General features: G+C 30.8%; 3 protein-coding genes and 1 long non-coding RNA gene across 8 annotated transcripts; 3 read left to right on the forward strand and 1 right to left on the reverse strand.

The window, feature by feature from the left end:
* The first annotated feature begins 4,017 nt into the window (after positions 1–4,017).
* On the forward strand, positions 4,018–11,904 carry LOC145036763 (protein PIN-LIKES 7-like). Its single transcript, XM_078985240.1, has 11 exons — positions 4,018–4,201; positions 8,368–8,800; positions 8,924–9,003; positions 9,094–9,218; positions 9,454–9,575; positions 9,673–9,858; positions 10,715–10,828; positions 10,920–11,020; positions 11,129–11,181; positions 11,263–11,448; positions 11,649–11,904. The coding sequence occupies exons 2-11, from the start codon at positions 8,666–8,668 to the stop codon at positions 11,771–11,773; spliced, it is 1,227 nt and encodes a 408-aa protein (XP_078841366.1). The 5' UTR covers positions 4,018–4,201; positions 8,368–8,665; the 3' UTR covers positions 11,774–11,904.
* A 938-nt stretch (positions 11,905–12,842) lies between these two features.
* LOC145036764 (protein PIN-LIKES 7-like) lies at positions 12,843–15,442 on the forward strand. 2 transcript variants are annotated; one of them, XM_078985242.1, is made up of 10 exons: positions 12,843–13,204; positions 13,363–13,442; positions 13,558–13,682; positions 13,791–13,912; positions 13,991–14,188; positions 14,271–14,366; positions 14,485–14,585; positions 14,688–14,740; positions 14,830–15,029; positions 15,253–15,442. In XM_078985242.1, exons 1-10 carry the CDS (start codon positions 13,070–13,072, stop codon positions 15,301–15,303), a joined length of 1,161 nt encoding a protein of 386 aa, XP_078841368.1. In that variant the 5' UTR covers positions 12,843–13,069; the 3' UTR covers positions 15,304–15,442. The 2 variants fall into 2 exon arrangements, with proteins under 2 accessions (XP_078841368.1, XP_078841367.1); XM_078985241.1 differs by having other exon boundaries at positions 12,845–13,204; positions 14,830–15,015.
* Positions 15,443–18,683: 3,241 nt separating this feature from the next.
* On the reverse strand, positions 18,684–19,184 carry LOC145036766 (uncharacterized). Its single transcript, XR_013678543.1, has 2 exons — positions 19,072–19,184; positions 18,684–18,945 (listed from the first exon to the last, which is right to left on the reverse strand). It is a non-coding gene; the product is annotated as an uncharacterized LOC145036766 (long non-coding RNA).
* LOC145036765 (protein PIN-LIKES 7-like) lies at positions 19,053–22,236 on the forward strand. 4 transcript variants are annotated; one of them, XM_078985245.1, is made up of 11 exons: positions 19,053–19,145; positions 19,400–19,996; positions 20,096–20,175; positions 20,277–20,401; positions 20,499–20,620; positions 20,727–20,924; positions 21,004–21,123; positions 21,271–21,371; positions 21,472–21,524; positions 21,610–21,795; positions 22,016–22,236. In XM_078985245.1, exons 2-11 carry the CDS (start codon positions 19,862–19,864, stop codon positions 22,138–22,140), a joined length of 1,245 nt encoding a protein of 414 aa, XP_078841371.1. In that variant the 5' UTR covers positions 19,053–19,145; positions 19,400–19,861; the 3' UTR covers positions 22,141–22,236. The 4 variants fall into 4 exon arrangements, with proteins under 4 accessions (XP_078841371.1, XP_078841373.1, XP_078841370.1 ...); XM_078985247.1 differs by lacking the exon at positions 19,053–19,145 and having other exon boundaries at positions 19,195–19,996; positions 21,610–21,664; positions 21,749–21,795; XM_078985244.1 differs by lacking the exon at positions 19,053–19,145 and having other exon boundaries at positions 19,195–19,996.
* The last annotated feature ends 156 nt before the right edge of the window (positions 22,237–22,392 follow it).

Consider the following 22,392-nt stretch of genomic DNA (forward strand, 5'->3'; position numbering starts at 1 on the left):
TTCTTAGGCCATTTTGTGAGTATTCTAAGCTTGGTGGTGCCATTCCAAGGTAGCAAAGGAGAAGAAGAGCTTATTGGGAAGGCTAGAAGTGGTGTTCAAGTGTGGATCTGAGCTTTGCAAAGGTTGAAGCTTCATTATCAGGTAAAAAGTTCGGATCTTGACATATGGTTCATGTTATATGCTTCAAGTACCATTTTCTTGGGTTTTACTCCCAAAGGTGGATACTTTTTGTGCAAATGGTCTCCATAAGCTTAGATCCATCATATTTCTGGTCTATTGGAGTTGTAGACTCATAAAAATGATATCTTGGACGTGAATGTTACACCATGCATAAGATCTAGGTCCTTGAGTTGGAATAGAATGATGTTAAGAAGTGTTGAAGCCTTTACAGCCATGCCAAGGCTTAAAGGTCTCGACTTTGTGGGTATAGACGCATAAATAGTGTCGGATCTAGAAGTTGGAGTAATGGCTTAACCGATTAAGACCAGAAATGAAGTATGTTAAAGTCTGAAGGTTACGCTGGGCGTAACTCCTAGTACGCGCAACATACTGGGTAGAGACCCCGATCCATGGGTTGGCGATGTACGCCCCACGTACATCAAGCAGTACGCCCCGCGTACTTACAAGGTTGACTTTTGTTGACTTTTAGGGTTTTGGTCAACATGAAGACTTTGGGTCAAGGAAGGGTAAAATGGTATTTTACCCTCTAAGGAATGATGATAAGGGATAAAGTTTAATTGTGGAAGTCTCTGATTATTAAAATGATATTTTTATGATTAGGCGAGGTAGAGTCGTCGTTGGGATTTGGAGTTAGCCAGTACGCGAGATCTTAGACTTTCCACGAGGTGAGTTTTCTCACTATACTGTACCCGGAAGGGTTTTTATTGTGTGACCGGAAGGTCGGATATGTTATGAGTTATATGCATTGTATGTGATAAGTTAAACGTTTATATGTGCCATGTATGCTATGCTTGATATGGGCCGGAAGGCGTTGTGATGTGGACCGTAAGGTTGACGCAGGTAGGACCGTAAGGTTTACCTAGTCGGGATGGAAGTCCCCTGAGACACATGGACCGGAAGGTCAGGGCCTGGAAAGGCGTATGTGCATAAGTTGTATTTTGGGGAACTCACTAAGCATTTATGGTTACAGTTGTTGTGTTATGTGTTTCAGGTACTAGCGAGGACCGTGGGAAGGCGCCGACGTGATTGTACACACTGTTGGAGAAAACTGTTTTTATGATCATGGGATGTATTTTGTTGTGATAACATTGTTCACGTTTGAATTTGGAATATTAAACGATGGTTTTTGATGTTTGCAAAAATGAAAAATTTGTTTTAAAATTTACGTCGTCACATCTTGAGTGTTTTGGTGTGAAATTGAAGCTATTGGAAGAAGGAAGAGCTTAGAGACACAAGAAGGTGCATATAGATCCAGAATCATTGCCTCATCCACGTCATTTTTCTGGTATAAAGCTTGCCTTGTAGTTGATTAGATCTTTTTTAGGGTTATTTTTCTTGTTCATGGTCCAAATGACATGATTCTTGGGATTTGGACGTCCCAAATAGAGAATACTTCAGATCTAGGGTCTTGAGAGGTTTTCATGGCATAAAGGTGCCAAATGTATGGCCATGCAAGTCACTGAAACCTTTAGACCATCATTTTGGCCTTTTGGAGCATCTAATGACCATGCATGAAGAGAAAGTTGGGACTTCAAAACTTGCTCCTACACGAGGCGTAACCTTGCAACTTCAAAACTTCATTAAGTGCTTAATGGTCTAAGCACTCAAGCACATACTTTAGATCTATGGTCCAAATGCAACCTGGAGTCATAAAGTTTCCAACTTTATGACTTTACACGTCCATAAAGTCCTTAACACAAGGTCTTAATCCATTAAGACCTTCTACATGATGCATGGAGCAAATCTAACCAAATGGACTTCATTTTTATGACTAAGGACCCCTCCTAGGGTCTGAAATGACAACGCAAAGCCTCCAAAACTTGCCATGCTCAAGATGGAACTTTTGGGACCAAAAAATAACATAAAACACCCAAAATGAGATCTAGAAAACAAGCCATCAAGGTATGAACTTTATACCTTGAGATAATGGAGAAAAGAGCAAAACTTCCAGATCCAAAACTTGCTTCAAGCTTCCAAGCTTTAACATCACCTTCTTCTTCTTATGGAGCACTCACAAACTCACACTCAACCTTTCAAGGGCTCAAGAGAGGCTAAGGTTGCAAGGGATATCGACTTCTGCTAATGGAGGCTGAAAAGTAAGGAAGAAATGAGACTTAAGGATGTTTATATACTTGTCAAACCCTAAAAATTAGGGTTTCCACTTTTAGGACGTACGTACAGCGTACTAGGGCGCACCCTAGTACGCTTAGCATACACCTCGTATGCTTAGCGTATTACGAAGCCATAATTAACATAATGCCATTAAGGCCCCTTATACTCTTGAACTTAAGACCAAATGCAATATAATTAAAATAAAGGACTGGAGATAGGATACCTTGACATCAGGATGTTACAAAAATTTTCTAAAAAAATTACAGTATAATTTTTTATAGGGGCATCCTGGGATACCCCGAGATCTATTGTGGATCCGCCCATGGTGGGTGTCATACCACACTTACCATATTTTTGCAATGTCATGATATTTTTTATCTCACCCCACAAAATTGGTTGGTCATACCACACATTACCATACCCACCATAATACACATTTTTATGCATAAAGTACACCATTTGAAGGAGTGCTTTTTCCCGTGCAGTAAAATTGTAACACAATGTATGCATACCACACTTTTGTTTGGGGGGTCGGTGCGATGCTTACCTTATATCTCACTTTACCACGATATACAGTAAAATGTGCACCGTATGGTCTCATTACCACCATTCACCACCACAACCACCCATGTCTACTAGTCACCACCACCAATAAACTATTCTAAAATCATATTCAACCTGCAACACATCGATTTAAAACCTCACGCAAAAAGGGAAGAGAGATAAATATATGGTAGGGTGGTTTCACAAAATAACAGGAGAGAGAGAGAGAGAGAGAGAGAGAGAGAGAGAGAGAGAGAGAGAGAGAGAGAGAGCAGGGGTAGTAAGGGAGGAGTGGGGGAGTTTTCACCGAAGAGTAGATGGAGATTATACGTTTTGGAACACTTTTAAAAATTTGAACATGTAAAATGATGTTTTTTCTTTCATCGGAATTGTGTTGGTTGGAGAAGAAGCATGAAAAATTGATAATGACTGGAAAAGATAAATGTGATTAATTTATAAAAGTTAGTTTAATAGTAATATGTATATAAAAATGTAAGTTTAATAGTGTTTCTTGAACAACAAATATAAATTTAATGATGCTTTTGATATATGCAATAGTTGGTCAAAATTATATTTATTAAACAACAAAATATAATTTAATGACAAATCATGCACAAACAATAAAAAAAAATGATTAAATATGTAAAAAAAATGACACATGTTCATTAATATCAAGTTACATATTAGCCCTTTCTATTATAAAAATATACACTTTATACATTCTTTTTAGTTAATATTTATAGATTCACAACAAAAATTGAATATTAATTACAAAAATACACAACAAGAATATAAAATTATTTTTTGTATTATCATTTCATATATAAATGATAAATTACAAATACAAATACGAGACCTATTTATAAATCTTCAAGAGATTTATAAACACCTAAGATAAGTTTATAAAAAAATAAAATTTTATATATTGATAATGGGACATGATACATATTGATTGACAATGCTAACAAATCCGAGATGCTCTATCTTTATAAGGATTTTCAAGACACAGTAATATCTTAACAAAGCCTCCCTCAAATTAAGAAAAAGAAAAAGAAAAAAGGATGGGAAATTAATCAAAATTTTGGGGAAAATATACGTATACGTATACGTATTCAAAACTCCATATTTTGTCTTGTAGTGGTGGAGGTGAAATACAGCTTTCCACAACACATCATTTCCACCATCCCTAATTCTCCCCTTCCTCTCTCCCTGGTTGGTTTCTTCTTTATATACCAAAAAAATGTGCAGCTTCTTTTCCTTCTATCATCTCATAAGAAATCAACTCAAATTGTTATATTATATAATACATAATCCCACAATTTCACACATTTACAACATTCAATTGCTTTTCATCTCATTCATCCAGGTTCGTCATTTTCATATTCTAATTCTTTTTTTTTTTTTTTGTTTAATTATTCGTTGATTAAGTTTACAACATGTAGATTCATTGTTATTGTTTGAGTTCATATAGTTTCAATTATTTGATTCTATCTTTCATCTCATTTAGATAGAATCCTGTAATCTCGAAGTTATGAATCAAATGAACATATTAATTATGAAATCTGTTATCTCGGAGATTACGATTTGGTAGGAATCGGAGAATCAACAGAGATTGTTTCTTTCTATTTTGGTTGATTCTATTAATTATTTACATTTTAATATATAAATTATTTAGTATTTTAACTAATTCCGGTATTTCGTAATTGAACTCGCTAATAACCTTATTATTAACCAAAAAAAAAGCGTTATTCCTTTTTATTATATATTTCTGTTTTTATATGATCTTTTTAGTATGAGTATTTGTCTATTTGTATATGTCGTTCTCATATATAGTAAATGCTAACCATAAATTGTTAACAATTATCAGATATTTTTAGTGTTTTACTGATAATAAGAATTTTAAAAGTATTATGATGCTCAAATCAATGTTTTTATAGTATCCTAATTAAGTCAAAGTTGACGATTATTGATCTGTAAATCGAAAAAGATAAATCTCTAAATACAATCATCCATAAACTAGAATAAGAATGAATAAGGATCGATAACAAAAAGGCTGTGTAGCTCAAGTAGTTTTAAGAGTTTTAGTAGTTAATTTAAAAAAAAAAAAAAAAAAAAAAAAAAAAAAAAAAAAAGCTAATATCCCAAAAGCTATTTCAAATAGTATTTAAAAGTATTTATACTTTTTATGTATATATATAATCTAACACATTTTAAAAACATATAGTGTACAACTAAATTGAACTAAATATTCGTTCAAAATAAGGAGGTAGATTTAGATTTGATGATTCACGTGCATGGACAACCCTTGTCGTTACACGTTTATTTTTATTTAATTAATCAACCAAATCAAACTCCAGACTATACATGCACTGGATCCCACATATTCCTTAAAATAACGAAGTAGATGCAAATCTTTTGTTAATTGATTGTCTTTTTTTTGCATATGAAATAATGATCGATAATCGATTTTCATATGTTAACTTTAATTAAGTTAACATTATTGAGTCACCCTCACGATCATGAATATTTTTCTTTTAGTTTGTCCATTAATTTTTTTTAGGATGTCAAAATAGATTTGTTTATCTAAATCATTAAAAATGTATTTTCTTTATTAAAAATTAAATTGACAATTATACTCGCATAAATTATCACCATTATACAATTAGAAAACTAAAAACCGGTAACTTTAGTAGTTTACCTCTCAATTTCTCAAAATGAAACTATATATATATATATATATATATATATATATATATATGTGTGTGTGTGTGTGTGTGTGTGTGTTTGCATGATTTTTTTTATTATTATTTTGTGATGGTTCAAGTAACATGACATTTGAGTATTTGACTTATATAGAGGTAGGCTTAACTAACTGGTCTCCCCTATGCAATTGATGCTTGTCATGTACTAGAAGTTATATAAAAATTTATAGTTTTGAATATTACAACTATTTATTAAATGGTTGTCATAAAAATAATAAAATTTCCTAATATACTTAGAATATGTTTAATCAATGATTATATATTCTTTAAAGTTCTATCGATTGTACTTTTAATACATTGAACTAAAGGGGATATTAGGAAAAGGGATTCAACTATACAAATAGTTTGGTAACGTTTATTTTATTTATTTATTTTTTTTTTTGGTTAGAGATAAAGCGTGTTGAAAAGATTATACTTTTACAAAACAAATTAAATTTGTGTTTTATAGGATTTGAAATACTAACTCGATTAAATATGATTAGTCAACACAATTACTTTAAACCATGTTTAAAATCAAGTTCACAAATTATAGCAGCCATTCACAGTTTTTTTTGAAGTTCATTTTGGTTTTGACAAACATAAATACTTTCGTTCTGTATCAAGTTTTTACTTTTAAAAAAATATATAAATCCATATAAAAATAACAAATTGCGTGTTTTTCTTCAACTTTGCATGTTACTTGGATCAATTATTATGATCAATTATTTCTGGATGTCTGTATCTAGTAACACCAAATTTCTAAAATAAAAGCTCCAAGAATAAGTTGTAGATTATTATTATTATTATTATTAAAAAAATCTGATAATTCTGTTCATATTTAAAACACTTCTTTTCTAATACCGCCCCCCCCCCCCCCCCCCCCCCCCAAAAAAAAAAAAAAAAAACCACTAGAAAAGAGTTTGAAATTTGAGAATAGACATATACATACTCTATGCAATACGATATAGCTTAGATGTTATCATATGTAGTAAATATAAGTTGCTATGTTTTTAGATTATATATGAGATCTATATACGGATTTATTAAAAATATAAATTTAATATAAAGTTGTAAGCATTTTGTAATTTTTAAAATAATATTTTTATATAAATACAAAAGATGGAATGAATAAAGTAAGTAATTCAATATATATATATATATATATATATATATATATATATATATATATATATATATATATATATATATATATACTAATAAAAATTAATGACGTGTTTTAAAGAATGATCTATTTTACATATATAAACCTTAGAAAATATGAATTTTAAATTTAAGTAAATGGAAAACACAAGAACATGCAAGTGGAAAAAAAAATTCTAAAAATTTTAAAAAAATAACATGTGTTATATTCAATGAAAACATGAAATTTGAGAAAAATGAATTTAATTTATTATGTTGAGTTTAAAATTCTTGTAAAAAACTACAATGCAAAAAGTTTTAATTTCTAAGTCATAAATAACACAACTATGAACTACAACAGCAATAACAAATAAAAAAAGAATAAAAAGATTGGAACAAAATATCAAAGTTATGTGAGAGGTAATTAATTAAAGGGGTATAGTTCTATTTTTTTTTAGTACTATGTTTTTGTTGTCGTTACCTCTAATATATTTATTCTTTTTTATGGACCACAAAAACAGCAAGCTGTACTTCATTTGTTATTTTGTTATAATATAAACTTGTCGTTTTGAGGTACATTAGAAATATGGAATGATTTTTATAATAATATTTAGATCTTGATATATACATTATATTTTACACGGCCAACCAAAATAGTATGCTTTGCTTAGCATTTTGTTTTGTGTCGCACTAGAAAATATTTTTATTTCAATCTAAACGTGTCTATTATTTTTAATACCATAAAATACAAAGTAAATTAGATTTGTAAAATTTATTGGAAGTGGATGTTGGCCGTGAAACGTGGAAAAGTGGATGATGTTGGTCGAAGAAGATGATTGAGATATAACTTAATGGTAAATCATATATAAAAAAGTTTAATGACAAATTATATACAGAAAATATGTTAACCTATAATATGTGGGAAAAATTGTAGTTTTGAAAAATTCAGATGAATTTAATGATAAATTATGTATAAAAAAAGTAAAAAAGTATATACAAAAATATTAGTTTATTGCATGGAAAAAAAGTCATTTTCCCTTGTATGTACCATAAGTTGTCTTTTTATAAGATTATTTATATGTACCATAAGTTGTATTTTTATAAGAAATGGTTCTAATTTAAATAGGAAACGTTGTAAACTTTATTTTTGGTTGGTTCGTGGGTATATTTAATTTTTTCAGTTATAAGTATCAAAGTTTTCACTTGCAAATTTAGTCCTTATTTGTTATTTTATGAAAGGTTTTATCCTCCATCCGAGTAAAATAACTACATCTAAGGGGCCAAGATTGAAAACTCAGTTATACTTAAGGACCAAGCTTGCAAGAACTTCAAACTTATGAGCAATATTAAAAAATAAAACTTTACAAGAACACAATTTTCTGACCAATATTGATATCTTAAACAGAAATTTTTGGGTGTAAAACTATAGTAGGAAACACTTTGAGACAAAAATTGCAAGAAATAGATATAATGAGTGAGTAAAACTGTAATTTACTCTAGGAAAAAAAGGACAAGATTATCTCCCTTTCACACACATACCACACTTTTCTCATCCCCTTCCCACGTTCATTACACTTTTTCACTCTCCCTTCACGCCGTTTAGTTAAAAACAACCCCAAAAATCTAATCATTTCACTATTCATTTTCACAGGAAAATCAAGAAACAGAAAAAAAAGGGTTAAAAAGGTGGAACTATGGGAGTGTTATGTATGTTTCACGAAGTACAAATACGAGAAATACGTGTCTTTTGTATGTAAAAAGACCATTAAATCCCTATTGTTTTTAACAAAATAATATCAATAGACACCAAGTGTAGACTGGTATTTCTTTTGTTTTATAATTTATAAAGCCCCTTACGCACACGTATAAAAGACAAACGACAACATCAACATCTCATCACATAACAAATATCAAGATTAAATCAATTCATCAAAAAGAAATTTATAAAAATGGGCTTTTGGACACTCTTCGGGGTCGCATCAATGCCAATAGTTCAAGTCTTAATAGTGAGCGTCATAGGAGCTTTAATGGCTACAGATCACTTCAATCTTCTGTCCAACGACACTCGTCGCTCCCTTAATAAGGTATTTTTTTTATTTGTTCTATTGATTTTTTTTTTAATAAATAAAGTCTGATACATGAGTTCATACATTAAAATTATATTAATAACGTATTTATCCTAACAATTAAATTAATAATGTATGCAGATTGTGTTTGTGGCTTTCACACCATCTCTTGTTTTTGCAAGTCTTGCCGAAAGTGTCACATTTCAAGACATAATCTCATGGTATATGTAACATGTTTTGTTACATAAATAATTTATTAGCTAATTAATTAATTTTCTATATATAAATATTGTAATTCTCGATTGTTTTAGGTGGTTTATGCCTATAAATATTGGATTAACATTTTTGTGTGGAGGAATATTGGGATGGATAGCAGTAAAACTAATTAAACCAGCAGCACATATGGAAGGCCTAATCATTGCGATGTGTTCAACTGGTAAGCTACCAAACATGCATACATGACAACAATAGTCCCTAAACTATACATAAAAAGACAACAATAGTCCCTTATATACTTACTTATGCATAAATGACAACGTCGTACCTTAAGTATGTATAAACAAGAAAAAGACTCTCTAGAGTAGTAATGATAAAAAAGTTCCCTTAACTATACAAAAATGGCAAAAATAGTCCGTTAACTATAACGTATTGATAATTATTTATTTTTTTAGGCAACTTGGGAAACATCCTTTTAATAATCATTCCGGCAATCTGCACTCAAAGTGGAAGTCCTTTTGGAGATGGTAACGTTTGTAAAGCTAATGGACTCTCGTATACATCATTTTCCATGGCAGTAAGTCTTTTTTTTTTTTTTTTTTTTTTAAATTACTTGCTACTTGTGATAATTGCATTTTAATTTAATTAAATGATGTGGATTTAAATTTCTGTAGGCGGGTTGTTTCTATATATGGACATATACATACCAATTAATTAGAAACTCAGCAGTGAAGTACAATGAAATGAAAAAGGAGGAGGATTTATTGATCAAGGATATAAACAAAGACTTCAATGCAAACGAAACAAGTCATCTCTTATTAAATGAAGGTCAAGCGCACGTTGATCCAGAAAATCCAACTGTGAGTTTCATATTTAATTATTTGTTGTTTAACATATTAAAGAAAGAGTTATCCACAAAAAAATGACCACATTAGGATCTCCCATATTCGTAGTTATTACATTATGAACTTTAAGGAAATGACCAACAACCTAGAAAAAATAGGCTCACGCACTATGTTGATTTCGGTATAAAGAACATTCCATTGACCTTTCACAGTTATATTTTGTTCTTTGCGTGATATATTAATAAAGCAGTCACCGACCCCACCTAATAGGGCTCGATACTTGTTCACGAGAAACTATTTTCCTCGCAAGTATCGATGTGTTGCATGTAAACTTCAACCATGCACGTTTGGAGACATATTTTAAGTTCGTTTGGTCATTGCAATGTAGTTGGGGTTCTTCGAATTGTAGGTCAATTAGGCTTGAAGTTCAAGACAATATATATATATATATATATATATATATATATATATATATATATATATATATATATATATATATATATATATATATATATATATATATATATATATATGTATATGCCGTTCCTGAGAAATTAAATTTTCTCAAAGGCCCGATATACACTTCCTAAGGGTGAACTTTTGGACCTTGTAAACCTCAACTAGTTCAAGGTCCATCAATTTCTGCAAACAGGTTTGGTCCAAGAGCCTGTCCAAATGCTCACTTTTACGTCCAAGAACCAGGAATGAGATCATGATCTGGTAGGTCTAAACATGTCCGATGCAAGGTCCACTAATTTCTATAAAACCGGTCTGGTTCAGTCCAAAGCTCACCCCTAACACTTATTAAGTATAATATCATTTTTGTTAATAACTCTTAAATAAATCTTATATATACTCGATTTATTTGTAGATGGTGTACAAAGATCTTGCCAACAGTGAGAAAAAACAAGGGTCTTCCTCTAGACTAATAGAAACTTTACAAAATATGTTGGAAGAGCTATTAGCACCTCCAACAATTGGTGCTGTAAGTTTTTAATTATTTTTATGTATATCAATTCATGTTATATATTTTCATTGTTAAAATATTATTTTTATCAATTACATGTTATTATCAGATTGCAGGATTTATTTTCGGTGCAGTTCCATGGTTGAAAAAGCTATTGATTGGTGATGAGGCTCCATTACGAGTGATCCAGGACTCTATCGCGTTACTCGGGTATGATTTTTCATAACTCATAATTTTTTAAATCTTATATTCATGGGTTAATGTCACATCATTCTGAGTATATATAGCTTCTTACCAACTTTTTTTATGATAATCTAGGGATGGAACAATACCTTGTATCACACTTATATTAGGAGGAAATTTGATACAAGGTACGGAAAAATAAAATGAAAGAAATTAAACTAAGTTATATGTTTATGGATTGTAAATTCTTTGTTGATTATTTTTTACAGGTTTGAGAAATTCAAACATAAGATATGTTACTATCATCACAATTATTGTGATCCGATACTTGATTCTTCCTGTAATTGCAATTGGAGTTGTTAAAGGTGCTGGCACTTTGGGATTACTTCCATCTGATCCTCTTTTTAGTTTTGTACTCATGATCCAGTTTGTTGTGCCACCTGCCATGAATATCAGTAAGCCTTTCTTTGAAGCAACAACGAATTTTTTTAGACATTTTATATTTGCACATTCATTGAATTATTATGTGTGCAACAAAAATAAATGTGCAACATGCATTTAAATCTTTCATCATACGAAAAGTATGCATTAGAGAATTACAAAAAATTCATTGAATAAATTTCATTTAAATCTTGCATCATGTGTATGTATGTAGGTACAATGACACAATTATTCAATGTTGCACAAGAGGAGTGTTCGGTGCTTACGATGTGGACTTACGTTTTCGCAACATTTGCACTTACTGGATGGTCAACGGTCTTCATGTGGATCTTGACTTGAAACTTGAAAAATCATTTTTGGGCTTTGGTCGACTCAATTCATAGGATCTTAAAATTTATTTTGTAATTTCTTCAAAATTTTGCTCAATTATTGGATGCTTGTGGTTCCAAATTAAAATACGCTTCTAATTCTTTGTTGGACTTAAAAAAAAAACATCAACTCTTGAAGATTCAAAGCAAAAAAGATAATTTATGTAGTTTTTGAATTGCAATTGTTTAATATGTAGCAAAGAATATACCAACCAACATATTATAAGATTTATTCTCTTTTAAGTTGATCAAATTGAAAAACAAAAATTGAAGATAACAACTTTTATATTTTTCTATTTTGGGTAATTCATTATCAAATAGATAACTTCTAAATTTGAGATTGATTTGGGAACCATCTTTGTCGACAACTATCGACCAAAATTGAACAAAAAAATGTGAGCTCCCTTGAATAAAGATAAGATTAATATTATAAAAAAGAATTCGTTTGATTTTAAACGATTAAATTGTGAAGTTTCGATGTTTGTCGTATGATAGGGATGGGACAATACCAACATTACTTTTATTTTTATTCAATGTACCATAACCATTATAACAATAAACAATATGCACCAAAATTGCAGAAGAAATAGACCAAAAACTAAAACTTTTTAATTAACTTATTGAACAAAATTTTAAGTTGGATCTGCCAACACCAACAATTTTATTGTTTTTGAACAGTTTACATATATACACATTTGTATTTCATCAACATCTGATATAGTTAAACTACCGTATACATGTGCTATTTGAACAGTTATTTAGATTATATATCATCTAAATCAATATAGAGTTACAAGTGTTAGTTATTTTATATAAAAAGGTCAATGACCTACTTTAATAAAATAACATAGTAAAATCCTTTTCTATAGTAAAATATTCACTTGCCTTTTGGGATTTCCAAAGAAAAATTGGTTGATTCTTAATTAAAATTAACTTATTTATACATAATTACAGAATAAAACAGTAACACGAAACAATAATACAATTAACAAATAGTAAACAATAAAATACTGTGAGAAGTCATTCCCCACAACTCAAATTCTTTTCTTCTTCTTCTCCTTCTTCAAATAAAATAAAATCTGAACAACGATGACATGAAGAGGCAAGATACATCATCTTCTTCCTATTATTGATGATATTAAGAGACGTCATCAGTCTCACTCTTCTAATTTCCACTATTCCATTTTCATCTATCGCTCTCTATGCACACAATATGTAATTTTTAATTGTTAAGTTCAAATTTTGATTACTTTCCCTCACAATCAAAATGGGATTTTGGGGACTGTTGGTGGTGGCATCGATGCCGATACTCCAGGTGTTGATCGTAAGTGCAGTCGGAGCTTTCATGGCTACTGATTACCTCAATCTACTTCCCAGCAACACTCGAAACTCACTTAACAAGGTAAATTTCATCTCTTATTTTATCATCATAATTCATACATACATGTTAAACCCAATCCAGGATCCCAATTTCTAGGGTTTCCACATTCAAAAAAACTTCGTAGAACTAAAATTGAATTCTAGGTGGACACTAGTTATAAATTTGCTCAATGTTTTCAGATTGTGTTTGTGGTTTTCACGCCTTCACTTATATTTGCAAGCCTTGTGGAAACTGTCACCTTTGAAGACATCATCTCAATGTAAAATCTTTACTCCTTTCCTTCTAATAACAGCATTATACATCTATTTTCTAAACAGATATTAATTCGTAAATGTTGTATAATCCTGTTAATGTACTTTAGATCATTTTTATAGGTGGTTTATGCCAATAAACATAGGAATAACATTCATATGTGGAGGAATATTGGGATGGATAGCAATAAAACTAATCAAACCAAAGCCTCATTTACAAGGCCTCATCATAGCTATGTGTTCAACAGGTAAAATTTGGGTATTATTATTCATCTTCATCTTCATCTTCACCATTGAACATTTTTTTTCCTTTTTATTTTCTAATCTGTTCACTTCCAATTTTTATGAAAAATTAGGAAACTTTGCAAATCTTCTATTGATAATGATTCCTGCAATCTGCATGGATGATGGCAGCCCATTCGGTGATCATGGCATCTGTAAAGCTAAGGCTCTCTCTTATGCATCATTCTCCATGGCTGTAAGCATTCATCACTAGTCAAATGTCTAAAATGCCCTTCAAAGAAAACTCATAATGTATGTTTGAATTTTCATCTAGTTAGGTAGTTTCTACACATGGACATGTACTTATCAGATGATCCAAGCCTCAGCTTTGAAGTACAATGCTATAAAAGAAACCGATAAATTCTCAAATGATTCAGATCAAAACACTCATCTTCTCAATAAAGATAATGATCATATTGATAAAATCATGCCTTCATCAAGTTTGACTAGTCAAGATACAGAAAACCAATGTGTAAGCTTCATTACATAGCTTGAATCTATCACAATTTAAATGTTTAACAAAAGAAATATTATCATCCACAATCTTTTTGCAGATTGTGAAGAAAAAAGATGGGTCAATTTCAGATCAATTAGTGGAGATAATAAAGAAAATAGTAGAGCAGTTACTAGCTCCACCTACCCTTGGCTCTGTAAGTGTAAAATTTCCATCCCACATAAATTTAAGGACCAATTGGTAATTAACCATAAGTAGTGGGTTAAATTCGTAATATTCGTATACTTATATGAAAAATAATAACCTTTAACTAGTTTGCAGGACTAATTATTGGGGCAATCCCATGGATAAAAAATCTTTTAGTTGGTGAAAAAGCTCCTTTACGTGTGATTCAAGACTCCATGACATTACTCGGGTACATATTAATTAACTAACATTATTAAATCTTTACAACATAAGATTTCGTGAAAATTTATGATGTTTTTTTGTTAATGATGTTGTCATATATATGATATAGGGATGGAACCATACCTTGTTTGACTCTTATACTAGGAGGCAACCTCACACAAGGTACTTTTAGTTTTAAATAATAATACACTTTAAAAAAATGGATTTTTTTTTATATACGGTTGGATTTTAAATGATTAAATTGTTGATAGGTCTAAAAAAGGCGAGTGTGGGGCCCACAATCATTATCACAATTATGATAGTGAGGTATTTGATTCTTCCTGTTATTGGGATTGGTGTGATAAAAATGGCTGCAAATATGGGATTGGTTCCGGTGGACCCGCTCTTCAAATTTGTGTTGTTGATAATGTTTGCTCTGCCACCTGGCGTCAATATCAGTAAGCCCAAATATGTAGGACATAGTAACAGACTTTACAATTTTTTACTTAAAAATTAGCAACATAAATGTATTTACTTACTTATAATAGCAATGTGTAACAAATAGAGTAAAATGGCCATATTGGTAGGAAAGTGTAAGTGCATTGCTATAATGAGTGGTGTTTGACTTTTGAAAGTCAAAGATAGTCTTTATTTTGACTTATTGTTTTATGGGATTTGTTATATGAAAAATGTAGGTACAATGGCTGAATTGTTTAGTGTTGGGCAAGAAGAGTGTGCAATGTTGATGATGTGGACTTATTTGGCTGCTGCTTTTGCTCTTACAACTTGGTCATCTGTTTACATGTGGATTTTATCTTGAAATTTTTGTACCTTAAAAGGTTGTAGTCAAGTTAATCATTAATATAACAAAGACCATCTTTTAAATTTTCTTTAGATACACAATAATATAGTATTCTTTAGATTACACACAATGTGACTCGTTCGAGAAATGTTACATATTCATTTAAATTCAAAGAAAAGTTACACATTCATTTAAATTTATACCAACACAGTCTACATCAGTCAACATTGCGTATTCCGTTTGAATATTTGAAAGAGTAGCGAACAAAAACTTCTTGAAAGCTAAGATCAACTTTGATGAATTTAGGATTTAACATGCTACAAAGAATATCAACAAATCATTTTCAAGTAAGAACCATGAGAAGAGAGAAAATCATAAAATGATTCGAAAAGCCCACAAGGGTCAAAGAGTAAGAAAACCTCGACAAATTTTTATCGTTCTTGATATTTCTCTTCACAATGAACAAATAAGGGATTTTGACTATTAATAAGTTATAAACGATATGAAAATGGTTTACAAGTAACATGATTATAGAGACGACGAAATAATTTTATTTATTTTTTATTTTTTTCTTACACTTGTGTTATACATTGGTCGGTCTATCTACATAACATTGCTAAATAAATATCGACTAAGAGGGGAAAATGGCTAATCCCTTCATATTTGAGCGAGTTGCTTTATGACAATTGAAACATCTAGACTACACAAAAAATAAACGGACCTATTAAGCAAAAACTTAACAACAATTGGTCGGGTCAATATGAAATTAACCTATAATAAAAAGAAAAGAAAAGGGTAGGCTCAAGGGGACCCCTACTTAGCAAAAAAACACAGTTATACCGCTAGGCCAAGCACTCTTATTGTTTTTAAACAACAAACCACACTTACAAACAATTAGTCGATGTCTTGCTAATTGTTAGTAATAGATAATCGATAATTATATAAATAACAGTATAATCGAAGATTTATGACGTGAAGACACAAAGTGACATCATCATCATCATTGTAAGTACTTAAATTAAATAATATAAAGCTTGAACCAAGATGGTCTAAAGAGGCAACAGAGAGCGTGTTCTGTAAAACTAGATGGAAGTTGTAGCTTTTATTTATACATGAGTGTTTGGCAAAAGTAGATGAACGTTTTTTAAAACATGTAAAATTACATAAAATGGCTTATATAAAATACATGATTGATTTTACAAAGGATAATTAAGTCAATTTGAAAAATTATAAAAGAGCTTTTTTTTTAAATGATACATGAAGTATTTTTTGGATTTGAATTTTTTTTGTTTTAGCTAAAAGCTAGAAATTCCTATTGCCGAAACTAGTTGATTTTTTGGAATTGAGAGAACCAAACTTTTTTTTCTTTAGGTTTTTTATTAAAATCTAAAAGTTATAAGCTTCCAAAATTTGCATGCCAAACACGCCCATCATCTTTTATTTATTAGTTTTTGTAAATACTAATGTATAAATGTAATATAATATAAAATATTTTGAATTGGTTTTAATAACATTAACAACTAGTTTATATCTTTTAATAAATATGTGAATTATTCTATTAATTTATAATTCCTTCAATACAGCATCACCTATTTATAATTTACACTTTATTATCTTTCTACTAATTTCTATGCCTAGGTTGAGTTTATAGTACAATCATGTTTGTAATAATCTGCAAGACTTTCAGATGTTGAAACTTGAAAGAACATTACTTAGTTGGACTCTGTGAGATTCTCATTTCAAATGCTGATAGAGTATTACTTAGTTAGACTTTGCAATTGTCATTGTCATTTGCAACGGAATTGATGTTAGGAATCGGACAGTGTACAATGTAGCAGAAACACTATCACACACACGAAAGCAGGAAAAAAAAAGCAATAGATAACATAAGGATTTTATGTGGTTTAGATTCGGTGTAAATCCTACATGCACGGGCTGCAACTAGATATTTATTAACAATGAAGATTACAAACTCTCTTATTGTTACTCACTTGCTACACCCCTTCACCTGTTAGTTCACTCATATATAGAGTTGTAAACGAACCAAACGGACACGAACAAATGTTTGTTCATGTTTGTACGGACACGAATAAAGGCTTGTTCATGTTTGTTCGTTTAAGTTAGCCGAACAAACGAACGAATACGAATGGATAAACGAACGGAGTTTTCTTGTTCATGTTCGTTCGTTTAACAAGTTGTCTTGTTCATGTTCGTTCGTGAACATGCTAAACGAACATAAACAAATAGACATAAATGAACAAAGATAAACAAACACAATTGAACATATATGAACATAAAAAAAACTTAAACGAACGTTTACGAACGAGACTATTGTTCATGTTCGTTCATTTAACTAAATGAACGAGAATTTGTGTTCATGTTCGCATATATATATATATATATATATATATATATATATATATATATATATATATATATATATATATATATATATATATATATATATATGCACTAGAAAAGTTTGAGGTCCTTGCTAAGCACGACCCATGAAGGGTAATCTGATACATCTTTTACTGTATATACAAATGCTATAAACGGATGTATTTTCAATGTATAATACATGAATAAAAAAATAGCTACCGACAAATCTTATTCAAGGCTTTTGGCACTTGTTCATTGGTTGCCCATTGATCTTAATCGCACTTATTCATTCGGCATGTGCTAAAAAATTAAGCATAAATTAGAAAGATTTAAAACTTTAAAAGCTTTTTTTTTATGTTGCAACCGTCAATACATATTTGTTGCATTTAAATAGGCAATTGATGTTTACTTAATTGAATGTAAGTGATTCATTAAAAATTTCTTGTTAATGGATGTTGCGCAGTAATAAGTTCAATACTCTAAGAATACCCATCCTAATGATTTTTTTGTGTATCAATTCATGTGTCTGACTTGAATGAGGCACAATTCCTACTTGACCTCATTTTTTGTCTTGGTATTAAGTTATTAACAATTATATATGTTATTTGTAGACACAACTACAATTCTAATTAGAGGTTTACTTTGAACTATCAAAATATATTTTATAGATTTGTCGGTAGGTAGTCTTCCATCGAATTGTTTTGATAGATAAATGTAATTTTAGTAAATACTTACAATTAAAAATAACATATTTGTATTAAACTATTCTATACATATACAAACCACTTCAAATTGAACTAATAAGCAAACATATTTTTCGTCCATTTTCAGATGGTCAAAATTTTGGTTTAATTTTCTTCTCTATCAGAAATATCTAAAAATACGAAAATCTTCAAGAACACATCTCAAGTTAAGCAAACCAATTATGAATATTCTAAAAGCTTGTTTTTAAACTTTATGGCTTTCTTATTGGCACCAAGTAAACTTCTTTTGGCAAAACATTAACATAATGCTTTACTCAAAGACCAAACTAAATTTTTTTTGATGTTGGACTAAATATGATGAAAACAGAAAGGAAGGGGTCATTTTTGTGAGTTACCCACAAATTAAATACAAAATCACTCTTCCTTTGGCAGTTAACTTCTCAATTGATCAGCTCCTTTCCCTTAAGTTGAAGTTTTTTTTAATAGGCTTAATTGGTGTGCTGAAGAGAAAAAAAAGCAAGAGTGAATCATTGACTTTTGAACAACAAAGTTAACAGAAAAGATAGGTCCCTTCTCTTTTACAATTAAAGTAATTGATTTTTTTATTTTTTTTTGCATCATCTTACCTCTTCTTTAATGCTAAAATGCTTGATTTAATTTTACTATTTGTCTCTTCAAGTTTGTTTTCCTTCTATTTAAGGTACCTCTCCATTTCATTCACTTTTTCCTCGTTGCAGTTAATGTTTTAAGCCCTTCACATATAATAGTTCTTCACCCTCTTGCAGTTTCCTTCCTATATGCTTCTCACCTGTAAAAAAGTAAAGTTTCATATCAAAAGTTATAGTAAATCATATGACAACTTACAACATAATATACACTACAAAGGCGTTCACTCTGTAGCAGGCTTTCTGTAATTGCAAGTTCGATTTTGAAAACAATCTGATGTGTTGGCAGGGATGGTGTTGAGAGTAGAGAATACAGCAGAGTCGGATTCTACTAGAAAGGGATCGATCTTGGCTGCTGAAGTGGGTTCGATTTTACCAGAAAATAGGGGAGATAATGGCGGCTGCTCAGGGGTTATTACGAGAGATAGCTGCTACAGGGTTGACGACGAGAGATTGAGTCGACTATTGTTGTATTGGTAATGAAACACACCACAAAAGTCGACCGGAGATTGTGAGAGTGACGGACTTGGTAGCGATTGGAAGCCCTCAAAACAAATCATAAGAAAAAAAATCTGTACTTTGCTTTCCCATTTTGTAATCCCACTTGGTCACAACCTAATTTTTGCTTTATCTCGTGGAAAAGCCACCACCACTAACTTAACAATTGAAACACCTTATAAACTGAACCTGAACAACGATGATCGATCTTTTAATTTCAACAATTCTATCTATCTGAAGGAGAATAATTAGAATGGGATTTTGGGGGCTGTTGGGGGTGGCATCGATGCCGATATTGCAGGTGTTGATCATAAGTGCAATCGGAGCTTTCATGGCTACTGATTACCTCAACCTACTTCCCAGCAACACTCGAAACTCACTTAACAAGGTAAATTTCATCTCTTATTCATCATCAAACATACATGCTAATTGCTAAAGCATTTCGAAAAATTTTAGGAATTAAAAAATTTGTGTTTAATGTTTGCAGATTGTGTTTGTGGTATTTACGCCTTCACTTATTTTTACAAGCCTTGTGGAGAGTGTCACCTTTCAAGACATCATCTCAATGTAAATTGTTGCTATTTTCCTTTTATACATATAAAAGTTAAACTTATAAGTTGTATATATATCATATTAAATTGTTAATGTGGTTTAGTTTCTTTTTATAGGTGGTTTATGCCAATAAATATAGGAATAACATTTTTATGTGGAGGAATATTGGGATGGATAGCAGTAAAACTAATCAAACCAAAGCCTCATTTAGAAGGCCTCATCATGGCTATGTGTTCAACAGGTAAATTCTGGTTATTAATTATTCATTTTCACCTTCTATGCTTCTTTTCTTTTTAATTAATTTATTCATTTGATGATGAAAAATAAAAAAAAAATAGGAAACTATGCAAATCTTCTGGTGATAATGGTTCCTGCAATCTGCACAGATAATGGCAGCCCATTCGGTGATCATGTCATCTGTAAGGCTAAGGCTCTCTCTTATGCATCATTCTCCATGGCTGTAAGCATTTACCATTTTACTCAAATGTCTAAAATGCCCTTCAAAGATCTTTTTTCAAGAATCTTGTACACAAATATATATTGATTAAGAAAATGGTTTTGGACAGTGGGGTAGCTTCTACACATGGACATGTACATACCAAATGATGCAAGCCTCAGCTTTGAAGTACAACGCAATAAAAGAAACCGAGGAATTGTCAAATCATGCAAATCAAAACACTCATATACTCGATACAAATAATGATCATATTGATCAAATCATGCCTTCATCAAATTTGACTAGTCAAGATATAGAAAACCAATGTGTAAGTATCCCCCCTTTGAAACCTATAACAATTTAATTGCTTAACAAAAGAAATATTATCGTTCACAATCTTTTTGTAGATTGTGCAACAAACGTCAGTAGGGAATGTAAAGAAGAAAGATGGATCGATTTCAGATAAATTAGTAGCAATGTTGAAGAAAATAGTAAATCAACTACTAGCTCCACCAACCCTTGGCTCTGTAAGTGTAAAATTTGTATCCCACATAAATTGAAGGACCAATTGGTAGTTAACCCTAAGTAGTGGGTTAAAATCATAACTCTAAGGGTGAATCGGTAAGTAGTTATAAATAGTGGGTTAAAATCGGAATATTTTTACATTTAACTAGTTTGCAGGACTCATTATTGGTGCAATCCCATGGATAAAACATCTTTTAACTGGCGAAAAAGCTCCTTTAAGGGTGATTCAAGACTCAATGATATTACTCGGGTACACATGATATAATTAACATTATTAAATCTTTACAACATAAGATTTTGTGAAATTTATGATATATTTTTTTTAATGATGTCGTGTATATATATGATAGAGCTGGAACCATACCTTGTTTGACTCTTATACTAGGAGGCAACCTCACACAAGGTACTTTTAGTTTTAAATAATAATAGACTTTAAAATGGAAGAAAAAAAAATATGCCCGGATTTTATATGATGAAATTGTTGATAGGTCTACGAAAGGCGAGCGTGGGGCCCACAATCATTATCACGGTTATGTTAGTGAGGTATTTGATTCTTCCTGTTATTGGGATTGGTGTGATAAAAATGGCGGCTAATATGGGATTGGTTCCGGTGGACCCGCTCTTCAGATTCGTGTTGTTGATAATGTTTGCTCTGCCACCTGGCGTCAATATCAGTAAGCCCAAATTTGTAGGAAATAGCAACTTACTTTACAATTATTTACTTAAAAATTAGCAACATAAATGCATTTACTTGCTTATAATAGCAATGTGTAACAAATAGAGTAAAATGGCTATATTGGTAGGAAAATGTAAGTGGTGTTTGACTTTTGAAAGTCAAAGATAGTCTTTATTTTGACTTATTGTTTTATGGGATTTGTTATATGAAAAATGTAGGTACAATGGCTGAATTGTTTAGTGTTGGGCAAGAAGAGTGTGCAATGTTGATGATGTGGACTTATTTGGCTGCTGCTTTTGCTCTTACAACTTGGTCATCTGTTTACATGTGGATTTTATCTTGAAATTTTTGTACCTTTTAATTTGTTGTATGTTATGTTTGATTTTGTATTTCGATTTTCAATATCTAGCTAATTGATTAAAAAAGTTGTTTAGCACCATTTTAGTCCACATATGTGAGCTCTTGTGCACTTAGTAGCCACATATGACCACATTTGAAGGTCAATTTAGTCAATCATGCCGCCACTTTTCTATTTTTAGTGTTTTTAATCATTTAAACGTATGTGCTTTTGAATAAAAAATTTTGAATATGTGAT

The sequence above is a fragment of the Lactuca saligna genome, chromosome 3, assembly GCF_052625555.1.
Source record: "Lactuca saligna cultivar CGN05327 chromosome 3, ASM5262555v1, whole genome shotgun sequence".
Taxonomy (NCBI): domain Eukaryota; kingdom Viridiplantae; phylum Streptophyta; class Magnoliopsida; order Asterales; family Asteraceae; genus Lactuca; species Lactuca saligna.

Excerpts from the sequence above, each read along its gene's own strand:
- LOC145036763 (XM_078985240.1), top strand. The coding sequence starts at position 8,666 with ATGGGCTTTTGGACACTCTTCGGGGTCGCATCAATGCCAATAGTTCAA. Across the intron at positions 11,182-11,262 it reads AGGAGGAAATTTGATACAAG|GTTTGAGAAATTCAAACATA; the intron begins GTACGGAAAAAT and ends TATTTTTTACAG. Across the intron at positions 11,449-11,648 it reads GCCACCTGCCATGAATATCA|GTACAATGACACAATTATTC; the intron begins GTAAGCCTTTCT and ends GTATGTATGTAG.
- LOC145036764 (XM_078985241.1), top strand. The coding sequence starts at position 13,070 with ATGGGATTTTGGGGACTGTTGGTGGTGGCATCGATGCCGATACTCCAG. Across the intron at positions 13,683-13,790 it reads CATAGCTATGTGTTCAACAG|GAAACTTTGCAAATCTTCTA; the intron begins GTAAAATTTGGG and ends ATGAAAAATTAG. Across the intron at positions 14,741-14,829 it reads AGGAGGCAACCTCACACAAG|GTCTAAAAAAGGCGAGTGTG; the intron begins GTACTTTTAGTT and ends AATTGTTGATAG.
- LOC145036765 (XM_078985245.1), top strand. The coding sequence starts at position 19,862 with ATGGGATTTTGGGGGCTGTTGGGGGTGGCATCGATGCCGATATTGCAG. Across the intron at positions 20,176-20,276 it reads TTTCAAGACATCATCTCAAT|GTGGTTTATGCCAATAAATA; the intron begins GTAAATTGTTGC and ends TTCTTTTTATAG. Across the intron at positions 20,621-20,726 it reads ATGCATCATTCTCCATGGCT|TGGGGTAGCTTCTACACATG; the intron begins GTAAGCATTTAC and ends GGTTTTGGACAG.